Genomic DNA, 16032 nt, shown 5'->3' on the forward strand with positions numbered 1-16032 from the left:
AAGACACCAGCCTCGAAGCAAAGAGGCCTGGGCACTGAGTCGCAACGCCGCCTCTTCTTCGCCGGCGGGCACCCCGCCCTCTCCCACGGCGCCCCGCCCCTCCTAGCCGTCTGCCCCGCCTCCTCCCCGCTCCTCCATGGCGCCACGACCCCAGGAAGTTGCCCCACCCCTCACGGCGCCGTGCCCCCGCCCCTCCACGGCGCCCCGCCCCACCCGTGCGGCGTCGGGGCGCAGCGTCTACCCGCGGTGCATGGTGGGGCCGTTGCTTCGGACAACTCGGGCCTCGCCCGCCCGGAGGCTGTGAGGAGTGGCTGCGGCGGCGGAATGCACCGGGCCTCCGCGCCGTCCGCGCCCCTGGCGAGCCCCGACTACTACGAAAGGCTGGGCCGCCTCCAGCACGGGCTGCGGGACAGGTACGGCCTACCCGGGGCGGGGGCGGGGAGTCGGCCGGCCCAAGGGTCCGCCGGAGCCCTGCCCCCTGTTCCTTTCTGCTGCCCCCACCCGCGGTTCCCCTGGGCCCGGGTCCAGTCCTGCGACGCCCCCCGCCCCCCCCGCCTCGAGCTCCCGGAGGGGCCTGGAGGACGGAGTTTACCAGAGTCACCTCCTTATGGGCAGTATCCCGCGGGAGCGTGCGGCCGTGTCACTGAATGTGCCCAGAAGTGAGAGCGGGAGTCTCCTGCCTGTCACTCTCAATCCAGCCCGTGAATTTCTCTGGTCCCCTTCCACACGCCCCCTCCCCGGCTCTTCACATTCTCATGCCACCCTGACAGCTGCGCTGCATCAGTGATGACAGGTCCAGGAACGCAGGCGGGAGAGTGTGTGTGTTTGTCAAACGTGTGCCCTGTTTAAATGAAGGAGGCTTTTTTGTGGGGCCAGATCTCCAGCGAAGGGATGACATTTCCAGCGGGAGAAGCCCAGCTTTCAGAGGGTTCATGATACCTTGATTAAGACATGAAAGATGAGAACCACTGAAGAACAGCTTGATCACATAAAGAGAGAAAATTATAAAGCAATTTCCTATAAATAACTACATAAAAGATAGGCTGTTGAAATTATTATTCAGTTGCTAAATTAATTGGAGTTGGAAATCTCATTAGTTGACAAGAAAGGAAATAGATTTTTGGATCTCTTGATAAACAAAACGTTTAATGAGTGTTAAAAGTTACAAAATCATTTTAGTGAAGAGAGCTGTGTGTGTGATGATTCTAAAATGACAATAATTACATGGAAGGTAAAGGCAGAACTTACTGGTTTTGAAAAGGAATTATGTTCAACCTATGCTAGAGTTAATTCTTGTTTAATATTTATAGAGCATCTACAAGAGGCCTCCTTAATCATTCTCACTGTATTTACCCCTGAATCCTTTTCTGCATCCTGTTTTCTTTCTGACATACCACTACTCACGCACCCACTCACCTCACCTCCAACTTAAAAAAAAAATCACTTCCTGCAGTGCCTTCATTAAGAGACAAGATAGTGCTCTGTGCTTTGGTACACTTACAGTGCTCTGTGTTCTGTTAAAAAAGTGGCTTAGTTACCCCAGGCCTTTAGTTATTTGCATTTCTTAACCCAAGTTCTAATTTTAAAATGTTACTGGTTCAAATGGCATTTTTTAAAAAAAACTAATTGTGAGTTATCATTTTTGCTTCCTGTGCTAGGAACATCTGGCTGTTTATAGTCCTTATGGTATAATTTCTGTGTAATGATTATTACTCACTTTATGTCTAACACGTAATGCTTTCACTGTTAAGCGAGGTGAGGCTGTTGAAATTATATAAGGAATTTGAGTCAAATTTTACAGCCTATTCATGGTTCTGCCTTTGGAGGTTTGTTTCATTTTTAAGTCAGTACAAATTTGTTACTGTGTGTATTCATTTTTCATTTTAAAAGTCCATAACTAGGGCTTCCCTGGTGACGCAGTGGTTGAGAGTCCACCTGCCGATCCAGGGGACTAGGGTTCGTGCCGTGGTCTGGGAAGATCCTACGTGCCGCGGAGTGGCTGGGCCCGCAAGCCATGGCCACTGAGCCTGCGCGTCCGGAGCCTGTGCTCCGCGACGGGAGAGGCCACAACGGTGAGAGGCCCGCGTACTGCAAAAAAAAAAAAAAGTCCATAACTAACTCTAATGCGTAGTTAATAAGTACAGAGGCAAATCACTTCGGATACAAAGAAAACTGCAGGACAGCTGTGGAAACCTAGGTTCTAGTCCACCAACAGTTGTGTGACCTTGAGCTGGTCATTCAGCTCCCCTGACCTGCCTTTGTCACCAGAAATGAGGGGCCTTGAATACTATGTAAAGTAAGGCCACAGCTTTTTTTTCTCTAGTAGAGCAATGAGCCTTAAAGTAAAAAAAAAGTCTAAAGCTGTTAGTTTTGCAAAGCAGCAAGCAATGAATATTATCATCTGTATCCCATCTGAGTATTTGTATGTACCTGTTTGTTTGTTTGACCAATCCCCGTGACCATAAGGACCTTTATCTCCTTAAAACTCTAGAGTCATTTCAAAGGCTGCAACCCCGGGTAGTCACAGCTGATTTGTCAGTCTGAAAATGTCCTGGGAATGGTAGAGAAAAACAACTTGCCCTTTCTTAGTCTTCTTAGAGGTGGGTTATTGCAGTGTTAGCTGGTCTAATAACTGGGCCCTCCCCTTGTAAGTGGTGTATTTCTAACCCAAATTGTCTTAGCCGTACTCACACATAGATGTAATTTTATATTCTGAATTGTTTCCTTTTTGTATACAGTGTTTTCTCTGCATCATGGCAAAAGCCAGTCACTGAATCTAAAACAGCCTGATGGAGTGACTTGTTACAGTATGTTCAGTGCCACAAGCATGGTAGCAACATGAAAGTGGAATCGACTCTTACAATTATATAAAAACATCCCTTGAAAAGGCCCATTAACCAGCCCCAGTTTTTTCAATGCCAATATTGATTCAGAGTGAGATATCATAATAGTCCAGAAATTGATGCTGAGATATTAGTTGAGTAAAGCTGAAGATGGTATTGAGACAAAAATAGAATAATAAGCAGCTTACAAGGAGAAAACTAAACCCCGCGACTATACTTTAAGGAGCACCCAGCTGTGTAAAACTTTGAAAGGTCCAGGTCAGAGATGCAGGTGATTGAAACCGGGGCCTATGGATACACATCTCAGGGCTGGGTGTTTAAAGATTCTGAAATAGAGATTTAAGATGCAGCAGTTCGGGCTTCCCTGGTGGCGCAGTGGTTGAGAGTCCACCTGCCGATGCAGGGGACACGGGTTTGTGCCCCGGTCCAGGAAGATCCCACATGCCGCGGAGTGGCTGGGCCCGTGAGCCATGGCCGCTGAGCCTGCACGTCCAGAACCTGTGTGGAGAGGCCACAACAGTGAGAGGCCCACGTACCAAAAAAAAAAAAAAAGATGCAGCAGTTCTAAGATGATCTTCCCAATAAGCCTTTCTCTGGCTTTTTATTGGGGTAAATATCTTATTTTAAGTCTTGAATTTAAAATAGATATGAAAGTCAGTGTCGGGGGCACTGCAGCTTGGATGTGTTTAGAAAATGGGCCTGTGAAGAAGAGTTAATGAGATCAGCATCATTTTGCCTGGAATTAGAAGGCCAAGAGGTGTTTGTGATTTTTCAGTGTTTGAAGGGTCGCAGTAGAGAAGTAAGACCAGTGGATGTCTGTATGTACTGAAGACAGAGCAGGAACACGGAAGTTTTACATTCATTATTGAAAAGAACTTTCTGCTTGGGAGGTGATGGATTCCCATAAAGCTGGTGGTCCTTTTTCGTTCGAGGTCACGGGCAAATTTTTAAAATTATTTTGAAAAAAGTTCAAGCTTACAGAAAAGTTGCAAGAATAGGACAAAGACCTCTAATATTCCCCTCACCAGATTCCTCAACTCCTTAACATTTTATTTCTTTTTACCTTTCTGTTTGTCTCTCTGCCTGTCTATGTGAAAGCATGAGACTTCTTTGAACCATTTGAGAATTGCAGATATGATGTCCCTTACATGATCACTGTATAACCCTTCTAATCAGGAAACTAACTTTGATATACCAATCCACAGGCCCCAGTCACAGTTCACCAACTGTCCTAACACTTTTTTCTTTTCTGGTCCAGGACCCACCTGTGAACCAGTGTTGCCATGTCTCTCCATTCTATCCCAGTCTGGAACCATTCCTCCATCCTACCCTGTCTTTCGTGTTCCTGACAGTTTCATAGAATAAAGCTCTCATCCCAGAGGGTGATCCTCAAGCTGGGTCCGTCTGATGGTTCCTCATGACCAGACGGTGATCATGTTTTCTTGGCAGGAATACCACAGAAGTGAATCATGACATCAGGGGCAAGGTCACAACTGCATTTAAGGGTCTTTCTGTCCCCATAATTTAATGGCAAATTGCTTACACTGTCCAGTCAATCACTCTTCATTATCATATTGATCATGAAACCTTAGAAGGGGAATAAATATTTCTAACAGGGAAGCAGTTATACCACGTTTCCTTCACTTCTCTTCCAAGTCCAGTCTTCTTAATGAGAAAGTAAAGATCTGTGTGAAGCTACTAATTTAAAAATTTGTGATTCTGTAATCTTTTTCTTGTTTAAACATAGGCACACCCCAACCAAGGAATGGATTGTGTTCCCCAAGCAAAGACTAGGTGTTTGGATTTTGGACACCATTGTCCCTTTAAAAGAATTTTGGTTAAATAGTGGTTTCCATTCTAGATTACAGTAAGCAGAAAAATTTACTAAACCTGTAATATAGCTAACAGTGTAACTTTGGAGTTTTTTTTATAGGAGAAAATCGACTGAAGAAGCTAATAATTAAGGGCTCCCAAGTGGACGTGGCCTCGACCCTTTCCCTCAGGAGGCCAACCTGAGCGCCCATCCTCCTCTGGACTCCTTTGATTCACAGTCTTTTGTTTTGTTTTGTTTTGTTCTTTAGCATTTTTCTCTTAGACATTATGTGATTTCTCATTCAGCCTTGGTTAATTAATGTCAACTTAGATTACCAGTTTGACTTCAGTTGAAGCTTGTACTTTGGTGGTCTTTGAGCAGAGCCATCTGTGGTTAAACCTCCAGGGGCTCTTTTTGAGACTGGGATGGCTTGCTGTTCAGCAGTTTTACCCTCTAGCCCCTTGGTTTTGGCTGCTGCCACCTTTTCTGCTGTCCAGGTTCGCCTGCTTCTTGCCCAGGCTGGGTGTGCAGGTGGGCATGTCAGCTCTGTCCTCTAGCTTCCTGCCAGCACTTACCTGAACATCACAAGCTGTCTCTACTGGCGGTACCTCTGGGGACTAGCAGTCAGTGACAAATCATGGCGATGTTATCAAGTTATAAAAGAAAATGCCTTCAGTTTCAAGTAGTGGTGTCAGGGGACCTGGTCTCCCCCAAATGTGAGTAAGGCCAAGTCTGCTTCTCAGAGATCTCTTCCTAACTCAGCCACATGGCCCTGCCCAGGCCTGTCTGGTTGAGAGCAGAGCGAGCCCCCAGCCTTCAGTCCAGGATGGATTTATGGAAGCCTTGTGTGTGGAACCCCCATTGTTCTCAGAGATGCTGGCCATGTTGTATTTTGCATATTTATCTTGTTTATTGTCTGCCCTTCCCCCTTGAATGTCACTGCCTGAGGGCAGGGACCTTGGTTGGCTCATTTACCAGGTCAGTCTTCACCTAGAGCAGAGCCTGGCTCACCACTGCACTCAATAAATAACTCTTGCTGAATGAATGAACCTGCTTCCCAGCCTTTTCTCACTACGTTTCCCCATTTACTTTGAGAATCTTGTTCTTTTTGCTTCATATTGGTGTCCTTTTTGCCTTTTAGACTTCCCTAGTGACTGCTAAGTACTTTTGTGTCTTGAGTTTCAAATGCAGCTGGCGTTTTCTGCTTCTTAGAGAGACCAGAGAAGCATTCTCACAGATCATGTTCTAAATCTGCCTGCCTGTTACCGATCAGTGTAATTTATTCATAAAATACATTCTTTCTGTATTATAGTGAAAAGAAGAGATTGGACCTGGAAGGGAAACTCTATGAATATAATCAATCTGATACATGCAGGTAAGATATGACAAAGTTTTAAAACCAATTTGCCTAAATTAATCAAAATTTAACCCTAATATCAATATATGTTACAAATACCATAGTTGTAGTCCTGTTGCCGTTCCTTATTTCTAACGTGTAATCGTTTCAAGTAAACACTGCAATTTAATACAATCACTATTAAGTGTAAGAATAAATTTGATGGAAGTATAAGATAAAAATTATTGTATTTTCATTATTTGATATTGGTGTTATTTCAGGAATCTTTTGCTTAAAAAGCTTAAGAATAAGACACATTATAGTCTTACTTATCTTTTTGGTCACAATTTAAACACATTGAATCTGTGAATGATTGAGTCATAATTATTACAGCTGACCTTTCAACAAACTGTTGTAGGCAGGGTTACGTGGTGTCTCATTTGTTCATGGGTGTATGACAATGACCGTTAAAATTATTCTGAGCAGTGGATAATATACATATTATCCTTTTTAGGTTACTTACTCTAACATTAAGAGCAAACTCTTAATATTTTAATTATATTTTAAGGAAACTGAACTTTATCCTTAAGCCAAATATATGGTGTAACCTCCAATATTATTCATTGGAAAGTTCTCTGGCTGTGATAGAGTTAAGTTTGTGACGTATCCACTTCACAGTACGAGTGAGAAATGAAGACATCTCATCCAGAAGAGAGAGAAACCAAGAATACTTTAAAACCAAAGCACCCATCAGGTGCATTTTTCCTCATCTCCAAAATTATTCTTGCACTTTGGTTAGTGTCCATACTTCCAAAGCTACCAGAGTAGACAGCCATGTGTTTCTAGCGGCTCCAAAAGAGACAGGGAGAGTCAGCAAGACAGTGGAAGGAATAGCAGTGTTGTGGGTGCTGTGGCCTGAGAAGTAGGCCCTAAGTCTGAGAGGATCGTGGCAGTTGCCATTTTTCTAGCCCCTGACTACAGGGACAGAAGACAGGGCATAGACTCTTCCTACAGCCTGTTCCCAGGTGGCTTCCCAGCATAATGGTGGTAGGCCGGGTGAGATGAGAGACCAGTGGGAATCTTCACCAAGCTTCGGCTGGCTGAATTTGTTCCCCTCTCTCAGCCTCTTGTTTCCTGGAAGACAGAGGGTATGGTTTGCTAAAAATATGCTTTCTTTGCCCATAGGATAAAATCCAAACCATCTAACATGGCTGCCTCAACCTGATTCCCCCAGAAGGCAGAGTCTGAGACAAGTGTTAGTGTGTAGGTGGTCGTTTATTTTAGGAAGTGGTCACATAAAGGGCTGGGAAGAATGGAGTAGGAGCTGGTAACTGCTGTGGGCACCTGCAGCTCCATCTCTCTGCTCCTCCCAAGTGTCCATTCAAGGGAAGGAAGAGGGGGGCTCTTTACCTTTCGGTTCCTGACCCCCGTTGGTCAGGGCCATCTCAGGAGGTGTTAACTCCTCCGCACCTCCAGGCTTTCCCTGCTGCAAATTCAGAAAAGCAGCCCCGGGAAAGCAAGATACCATGGGCGGCGGATGCAGGTGCTGCCAGGTTGCTGCAGCCGTGGCTGCAGGAAGAAAAGCTAGGCCAGGAGGAGGTGAGGTGGTGCGGTGGTATACCAGAGCTTCTATTGTCTGCCCCTGTTTAGTTTTCATCATTACTATCTCTTGCCAGCCTCTCCCTAAAATTCTTCATGGACTGAATCCTCGGTTTCTGGAACGTGACAAGGTCTTGTATAGTGAAGCAGGTAGACTTTCTTGCCAGGTGCCTCTGTTTAGTCTCAGCCTTGCCAGCACGTAGCCAGGCAACCATGGGACAGTAACTTCAGTATTCTGTGCCTCTGTTTCTTCATCTGTCAAATGGGGATGGAGATAGTTATGAGAACTTAATAGAGCCTTAAAGCAGGGTCTGACCCAGAGTAAGCGTCAATAATTTATCGTTTATGACCATTTTTTGTCAGTTTCACTGTTACTCTTATTTATTGCCTCTGAGCTTTCCAACATGCTGTTTCCTCTGCCGGAATGTTTTCCCCTCATCTCACTCTTGCTTTCCCCAGTTTTGGGTTAACTGTTAATTCATCCTTCATGTCTCAGCTGAAAATTAATTTCCACTGGGAAGGCCTCCTGGGCCCCTTTAGCTAGGTCACATTGCCCAGTCTTTAAGAGTCCCTTGCAGTTGTGCTCATAGCAGCCATCACACTATATTGTGTGTATCTAAGTTTTGTTTCCCTGTTGTCCCAAGCTGCATGGCTTTTGTATGCAGAGTGCTGACTGTATGAATGACTGCATGGAGGGCTGGATGACTTGATGTGGTCAGCTTCGAGGGTTAACGTGAGGGCGGGAGTGAAGCTAGACTTTGGGTGGAGAAGGCGTGGTTCCTATTGAACCTACTCCAGGTGGACTCTGGTCGCAGCAAGCAGCCTCCCCAAGTGCCTATGTGGGAAATTATGTCGGGTTCCACCTCTGTTACCGTCACTTGTGTTAAAAGCGGCAGGCATGGACAGCAGTACACCCAGTCCTGAGTTTTTTGTTCGGAAGGAAAAATGGGGACAGCCAACCAAGATCAAAGCACAGAATTATTAGCACGATAAAGAGTTTCTTGAAAATTATTGGCTTAGAGGTGGAAGTTTAAGGTCTGTTGTTGTTTAATTTTTAACATCTCCAGCGTCTCTGCAAATCTGTTTTTGAGGGTGAACATTTTTATAGTTGGCAACTTATTTTCGCTTGATGAGAGAATGTTGAATAAGTAATTGAGCCAGCAGTGGAAAGGCTACATACCAGGTGCTCTTATGACTTAAATACTTGTGAAGAAGAAAGAGCTGAGAGGAGCAGTGTTGGTAATGAGGGGAGAGGGGCTGCACAGTTCTAGCTGCCCGCTGTGTCTTTTGATACTGCATTTTGGATGAGAGTCTCCAAAGGTTTCTTCACAATTTGAGTAGCGTGACAATCCATATATTGTTATAAAATACTTTCATAATACAGTATGTTATTGCAGTTTCTAAAAAAATTTTTAAGTACCTAAATGAGAACTTTTGGGGCATTTTAAATTTCAAAATTTCTTAATGTTTGTGGATTGTGGTGCATAGTTTGATTCTATTTCTGTATGAGCAGGTAGTTTTGAAATTGTCACATAAAAGAATGCCATTGGGCTGTTCATCTGAAAAGGGCCACCTAGGCACGGCTCTTGACACCACACTTAATTTTGAGAAAGAAATCCATATAAATCTGTATGTGTGAGTGGTGTAATGTGGTCTGGTATCCATTTCTCAGGAGAGTTATGCCTAGAGGTGATACCTCAGTGATGCTGCATTAATTTCCTCTCTAAAAATGCACATGCATCCTATCCTTTAGGCTGCAGCGTTTGGGTAAAATATCTTAGAATACATTGTCTCATTAACAATTTTGTTAAATTCTCCTCCTTAGAGTTGTTCAAGTCTAACTCCATCGTTTAAAAATCTGCTTTTATTCTTCTAGAGTTAAGCTGAAGTATTTAAAACTAAAGAAATACCTGAAGGAAATATGTGAATCAGAAAAGAAGGCTCGTACTCGAAACCAAGAATATTTAAAGCGGTTTGAGCGGGTCCAGGCTCACGTTGGACACTTTACCACAAATTCAGAGAAACTGCAAGAACTGAAGGTGACATCTCATTTTGTACTGTTTTCTTTTGTCCTTTTTAGCTAAGATTGGGACTAGTGAGTAGTAAGTTTCTGGTCCGTGGCAGTCACTGATGTTCAGTTGTTCACCCGTAGGTTAACTGTCAGTTTTCTCTGGGAATTAATTACCATGTGACCAGATTTTGATCAGAAAACTGGAGATTGCATTTTCTCAGATTTCTGCTTTAGTTGAGGAATTACTGGAACATCTATACTTTGTTACTCTACACAGGTAGTTAAACGGGCACGGCCTCTGGCCACACCTGACCTGGCGCCTGGCACATGGGATCTCTTGGCCTCAGGACTGAATTTGAGCAACATCAGGTTCCCTGTGGAGCCTGCTTCCTTCTTCAGAGGTTCTTTTTCTGTGGCCTGAGCCCCACTGTTCTGGGCAGGCCGGGTGTCAGGGGGAGACTGGGGGGAAGAACTGGCCCAAGGACTTCACCCTCACGCCCATCGACTCTGCGAGCCAGAACAGCCACGCCTTCCCTGCCCTCTCCGACCCTGGCCCCCACTCCCTTAGGCTGCCTGGCAACCTTCTGCTTTACAAACTGTGTCAAGCATGGAGGGCTAGGCCTTGTTTCTCACCATTTGTGCTGCTCAGGGCTTTTGCCCAACTTAACCCACCTGCATACTGGTTACCAGAGAAGTTGGCTTCAGCACTTCCCTTTCTTTTTTTTCCTCTCACAGTTTTCCCCTAGTACACAGGAAAAGAATTATTTAAGTACACAGGAAAAGAATTATTATAATGAACATTCATGCTGTGGTCTGAATGTTTGTATCTCCCTGCCCAAATTCATATGTTGAAATCCTAACCTCCAAAAGTGATGTTATTAGTGGATGGGGCCTTTGAGAGGTGCTTAAATCACGAGGGTGGGGCTCTCATGAGCAGGATTAGTGCCTTGTAACAGAGGCTCCAGGGCACTCCTGGCCCCTTCCACCAGGTGAGGACACAGTGAGAAGGTGGTAGCTCTGAACCAGGAGGGGTCTGTCACCAGAAGGCAGCCGTGCTGACATCTTGTGGAGGACTTCCAGCCTCCACAACTGTGAGCAATACGTATCAGTTGTTTATAAGGCACCCAGCCAGTGCAGTTTTATTACAGCAGCCTAAATGGACTAAGACAGCTCATGATCTAACTAGATGCAACAGTTGTAAATATTTTGCTGTATTTGCTTTGCCTCTGTCTGTGTATGTATGTTTTTTCCTGAGCCATTGAAAGTATGCAGCAGAACCCATGACATTTCTCCCCTAAATACTTGAGTGTGGATCCCTTAAGAACAAGAACAGTCTCCTCCATAATCATACCATTATCACACCTAAGAAAATTACTAATGATTCCATAATATTATTTAATATTCAGCCAATACTTCAGTTTCCACAGTTCCCTTCAAAAGTCTGTTTTTCCAGACCAGGAGCCAACTAGGGTACACATTACATTTGTTATTGTGTCTTTTTTAGTCTTTTAATCTAATTTGGTTTCCTACCAGTCTTCTTTGTTTTGTTTTTTTTTTAAATGATACTGGCTTTTTGAAGAAGCCAGGCCAGTTGCTTGTAGAATGACTTACATTCTGAATTTGACTGGTTATTTTAACTTGTGTAGCATCCGCTGTGTTTCCTGTAAACTGGAAATTTGGTCTAGACTAGCACTGCCCAGTAGAACTTTGTGGTGATGGGAACCTTCTGTCTCGGTACTGATGCTGTCTAATACAGTAGCCACTAGCCGTACATGGCTACTGAGCACTTAACATGTAGCTTGTGACACTGAGGACTGAGTTTTTGTGTTAAATTTAGTTAATTAAATTTAAATAGTCACAGCTGAGGTTATACAGTCTACTGCATCCCATCAGGAGGCTCATGAGCCATGATGTCAGGTGGTCTTGTTTGAGCCAGGCTGAGTTTGATGGCTTTGTTAACATGGTGACCTCTAGGTCTCTCTATTGTAAGGTACCTTTTTTCCCTTTGTAAATTAGTAAATAATCTGTGGAGTGGTGGCTTGACATCTTGGGAATACCTTGTTCCTCAACAGCCTTTTGCCTAGCGGTTTTAGAATCCATTAATGATGCCTGAATCAGTTATAGTGGAGGTTGTGAAATGGTGATTTTCTAATTTGATCTCATCTTTTACATTTGTTAGCTGGCATTCTTCTATGAAGAAGAGCTTTCTTTCCTTCTTTTTCTCCCTCTCTCTGTCTAAATGTCACTCTGGGCTTGTGAATCTTTATTTAGTCATTATATTATCAATTACTGTAATTATTCTTTTGTTGCTTACATTCTCCCAAATTTTGCCAGTGAGAGTCTCTTCGAGTTGGCTCCTGTGTCCTTTTGACAAGATGTTCCAGGTTTACCTTATACTTCCCTGCCTCAGACTTGGAATTAGCCTCTTATCTGAGGAGCTGTGGTTCCTTTGGGTGGGTAGGGGTATTTAGAAACCAAGATCTGGAGGCTAGATGTGCTCAAGCAATAGTGAGTCTTAGCTACAGCACTCCAGGTTTTTCCTCCTAGTGTTCAAGTAGAATGCTTAAGGCTCAAAAAGCAATTGTTATCAACATTGTAAACCTCTTTTCTTTTCAGAGAGTTCAAAGAGAAAATAAAAGTGGTGGACAAAGCAGGGAATTTCTTCTTCCCAGTGGAATAAAGGAAATAATAGAAGTTTTCCTCTTATTTTCATATTGATGCTTTACTTAATTATTGATTTCTCATTATAACCAAATGTGAGAGGGAGGAATTTGAAAGGAAGTATCATCCTTTGTAAATATTTTAATATTGAGAGCATTTGTTGTGTATAGTATGATGTGTTAAAAAAAAAAACTTGTCTCACGAGCTACTAAAGAATATCAGCATAGGGGACCATTTTCAAGAAAAGAATGATAAACTGTATTTCTAGGACTCTGTAAAGCTTTATTCATAAATATCATTTAAAAATGACACAGATATTCCTTTTTGAATTTTGGAGAAGGAATGCCTTTTTAAAAATCTGCTGATGGCATAAAAGGGCAGGTCATGTAGCTGCAGTTGGGAAACATACGTGTTCTGTGGAAAACTGTACATTGGCTGTGAACCAGCCAGTGATGCCCGTGACACCACCAGCTCAGCAAGCTGTGCAGTGAGTGGAGTGTCCAAGCAGTGGGGGTCGTCGTGTTTCTTCCTGCCTCTTCCTTTGTGCCACGGCCAGTTGTGGCCTTAGGAATACCAGAGCCACTTGTCTCCCTTAATCCCGCCCCACTCCCGTGTCACATCTTCACCTCACGGAAGTCTTAGGAGAGAGGTATTCTGGTCAGCACCTACGTGCTGTATTTGCCACACACCCCAGAATGCCCGGGGCGTTTTCCCTTGACTAGAGTATAGTTAGTGCGAATGAACTTCTAACTGGTGGAAGTCCAGAAAGTGAAACAAGGTGAAGCATTGTGAGAGAAGTGGGGATTTTGCCCAAATTATATTAAGTGAATTTCTCCCTCTTTGTAAGACGAGGCCCACTTAATTGTAGAATGTTAAAATCTTTTAAAATGGGCTGAAAAACTTTTTGAAAAGCCATTTCAACTGATTTTATGAATTATACTACTTTATTTGGGGTCCTATAATAATTTTCAGGGCTTTATAAGGATAGTGATATATCATGTAGTTTTGTAAATACAGTTTTGTGGCCATATTGCTACTTGTCAGATGGATAAAGAGGGTGAATAAATTCAGTTCACAAATATAAATAGGAGAATCACCGGTGCTGTGAAGAGGGTGCCCCTCTCTCCCTCTTCTTGCCCCCTCACCGCCTCTCCCCACCCCGCCCACTTCACCTCTGTTTCCCCTCCCTCCTCGCACTCCCCACCTTGGCAGCTTTAGTGGAAGGGCCCAGCTGGTCCTTAGAGCAGTTTTCCTCAGGTGCCCTTTGCTCTTGTCTCAGGTTGGCTTTTCTCTGAAGCTGACCCTGAGACAAGGGTTCGGATGTAAGTGGCTTATTTGGGAAGTGCAAGGATGCCGGGAGGCAAGTGGGGAGCTGAGACAGGGAAGGACAAGTGGCCGGAATGGGGGTATTAAGTCAACTACCACAGTGGGCACCTGGAGCTTAATTCCGCAGGGGAACTCCACCAAATGGTTCAGAGCATTTGGGAGATGCATAGCTGGGCTCCTGAGCATCACTGATGAGGACTGCTGGGGGAAGGGCACAGGTGTGGGGAGCTCATTAACCGTGTGGTCCTGTAGGCAGAGCAGCCTCCCCAGGCTCTGAGGGGCCTTAAGCACAGAGACGGGTACTGGAACTTAGGAGCACTGAGAAAGGTCCCATGGCCACGTGTGGAGCATTGCCAGCATCTGCTTTGGCCTCCTGCATTCAAGTGCTGGGCTTGGGGCTGGCATGTCAGGGCTCAGGGAGGGTCCCTGGCCGGGAGCGGGTCATCATCTGGTCATGTCTCCCCTCTGCCTGAAATCCTTGAGTGCGCAGCCTTCTCGGGACAAAGCCCAGGCGCTGATCTCTGCCTGCCAACTACCCACAGCTTCAGCCTTCTGACCACACACAAGTTCTGTTCTCTGTCCCTCTCACACAGCTATACGGATGTGTACATTTTCTCTCCCCACCCTGTCCCCTTCCACCCTCTCCCTCCATCCCCACCCCTCGCTCCTGTCTCCCCTGCTCCCCTATCCCAGTCTTCCTCCTGCCATCTCCCCTCCCCTCCTCCACACCTCCATCTCTTCCCCTCTCTCTCCCACCGCATGTCTTCGCACCATGCCTCCACACCTTTATCTCCCACACATGCGCGTCTGCACTCTGCTACACACGTGCTGAATGGTTTGTAATTCCTTGAATGCGCCACATTCTGTCCTATGTCCTTCGACTCGGAGGACATAGAGGAGACCTCGCTCCCTCTATGCTGCCGTAGGTCTATGTCATATGATCTACATAAGCACCTCCTTCACGGTACTGTCATTGTTGCGTGTCTGTTTCCCCACCTCACCGTGAGCTCCTTTTCTTACTATTTCCGTGCTCTCAGTGGCACATAGTAAGTGCTCAGTAAGCACTGACTGAAAAGTAATTCTTCCATATTCTTGTTTTCTCTTATGGACCGTAAACAACTATGTGAGGATGAACGTGTGTGATTGGACCCATGGCAAACCACCCAGGAGCATTTGTGTTTGATAGCAGAGGCATTTTGAAGACATAATGTCATTATTTAAAGATGTGATCTTGTTGAAAATTCAGTCATCAGGTTACATGTGCCTATAGGGCATAAAATTTGAAGAGAACAAATCTTTTGAGCTCTCATACAATTCCTGCTAAGCACTGTGACAGCCACTGTGGGCAGAGCATGACCTTCTGGCTCCTGAAGACAAAGTCTGTAGCAAACCCCATTTTTTGCCTGTTAATATGTCCTAGTTGAATAAATAAATATTCCTCCATATCTTTTGGTAAAAGTTCCACATTTAAGAGGAAGCCCATATACTGGAAAAAAAATAGGAGAGGGAAAAACAAAAAGACTATGAATCTCTCATATTCATCTGAGAGTCACATTAGTTTATTTAACTCTCTGTAGCCATCCTTCAACTGTAATGTGCAGAGGCCAGGCCAGCTGATCTTCAATGTCAATTCAGCTCTGTAACAGAATTACTGTACAATTTCAAAGACCAGTGAAAAAAGGAAGCTTATGAAAAAGGTAATAGTGGCACTTTCAGGCAAGTGGTGATGTGACGAGGGAAAACTGAAGGAATGTAAGTGAGAATACAGGAGAAAAGAAGGAAACAATGAAAACTGGGGCACATTGTGAGTATGGAGAGATCCCAGACATGCCAGGACCTCCAGCTCCTCTTCCCACGACCCCAGATTACCGTCAGCAGATTTCATTAGTTGAGCTGAAATGAATCACCTGTGCAGAGTAAGGAAGTGAGTAGGAAAGGCCTCCTAAATTTAGGTGGACAGCAGCAAATCCAGTGCTGTGAAGCAGTACAGGACAGAGCAAGTTCCTGATTGGGAGATGAGAGGATTGTCCTTAGAGAGGCTCTAGGCCAGCAGATGCTACTGAGGCGTGAGTCGTTTGGCCTCTGAAGCAGCAGCTCTGACTGTGAGGAATCTAGGCCATGTGGGAAGAAGGGAACAGGGACCTGAGTCTGCACCCAAGAGAAAGGATGCAGTGCAAGCCCTCCTGTATTGTGGAGATAGAAGAGGCCCATGGGACCTGATTCAGAGAAGAAATAGGGAATAAGACGTGAAAGACTGATGGTCAGAGAAATAGATGTACATGAGGACACATGTTCTACTGCTTCATCAGGCATTTTTAGCTGGAAAGTCTTGGAGAGATTCATCTGTGCAATGTTTCCCAAACTTTAAAAAAAAAAAAAAACACCTTTTAAACATAGTATAACCCTTTGTTTAAATGCAGATAAAGGAGGAAGTAGAACTGGG

At 44.6% G+C, this 16032-nt stretch overlaps 1 protein-coding gene across 4 annotated transcripts in view; it reads left to right on the forward strand.

The window, feature by feature from the left end:
* The first annotated feature begins 225 nt into the window (after positions 1 to 225).
* Positions 226 to 16032, forward strand: part of KIZ (kizuna centrosomal protein) — a 113724-nt gene continuing 97917 nt past the window's right edge. For 2 of the 4 annotated variants that reach the window (XM_067707379.1, XM_067707381.1), the window contains exons 1-3: positions 230 to 413; positions 5969 to 6031; positions 9468 to 9630. In XM_067707379.1, the coding sequence (XP_067563480.1) occupies positions 325 to 413; positions 5969 to 6031; positions 9468 to 9630 (315 nt within the window). In that variant the 5' untranslated portion in view covers positions 230 to 324. Of the gene's footprint in view, positions 414 to 5968; positions 6032 to 9467; positions 9631 to 16032 lie in introns of all 4 variants that reach the window. The other 2 variants (XM_067707380.1, XM_067707382.1) reach the window with 2 other exon arrangements.

This window comes from Pseudorca crassidens, chromosome 15 (genome assembly GCF_039906515.1).
Source record: "Pseudorca crassidens isolate mPseCra1 chromosome 15, mPseCra1.hap1, whole genome shotgun sequence".
Classification (NCBI taxonomy): domain Eukaryota; kingdom Metazoa; phylum Chordata; class Mammalia; order Artiodactyla; family Delphinidae; genus Pseudorca; species Pseudorca crassidens.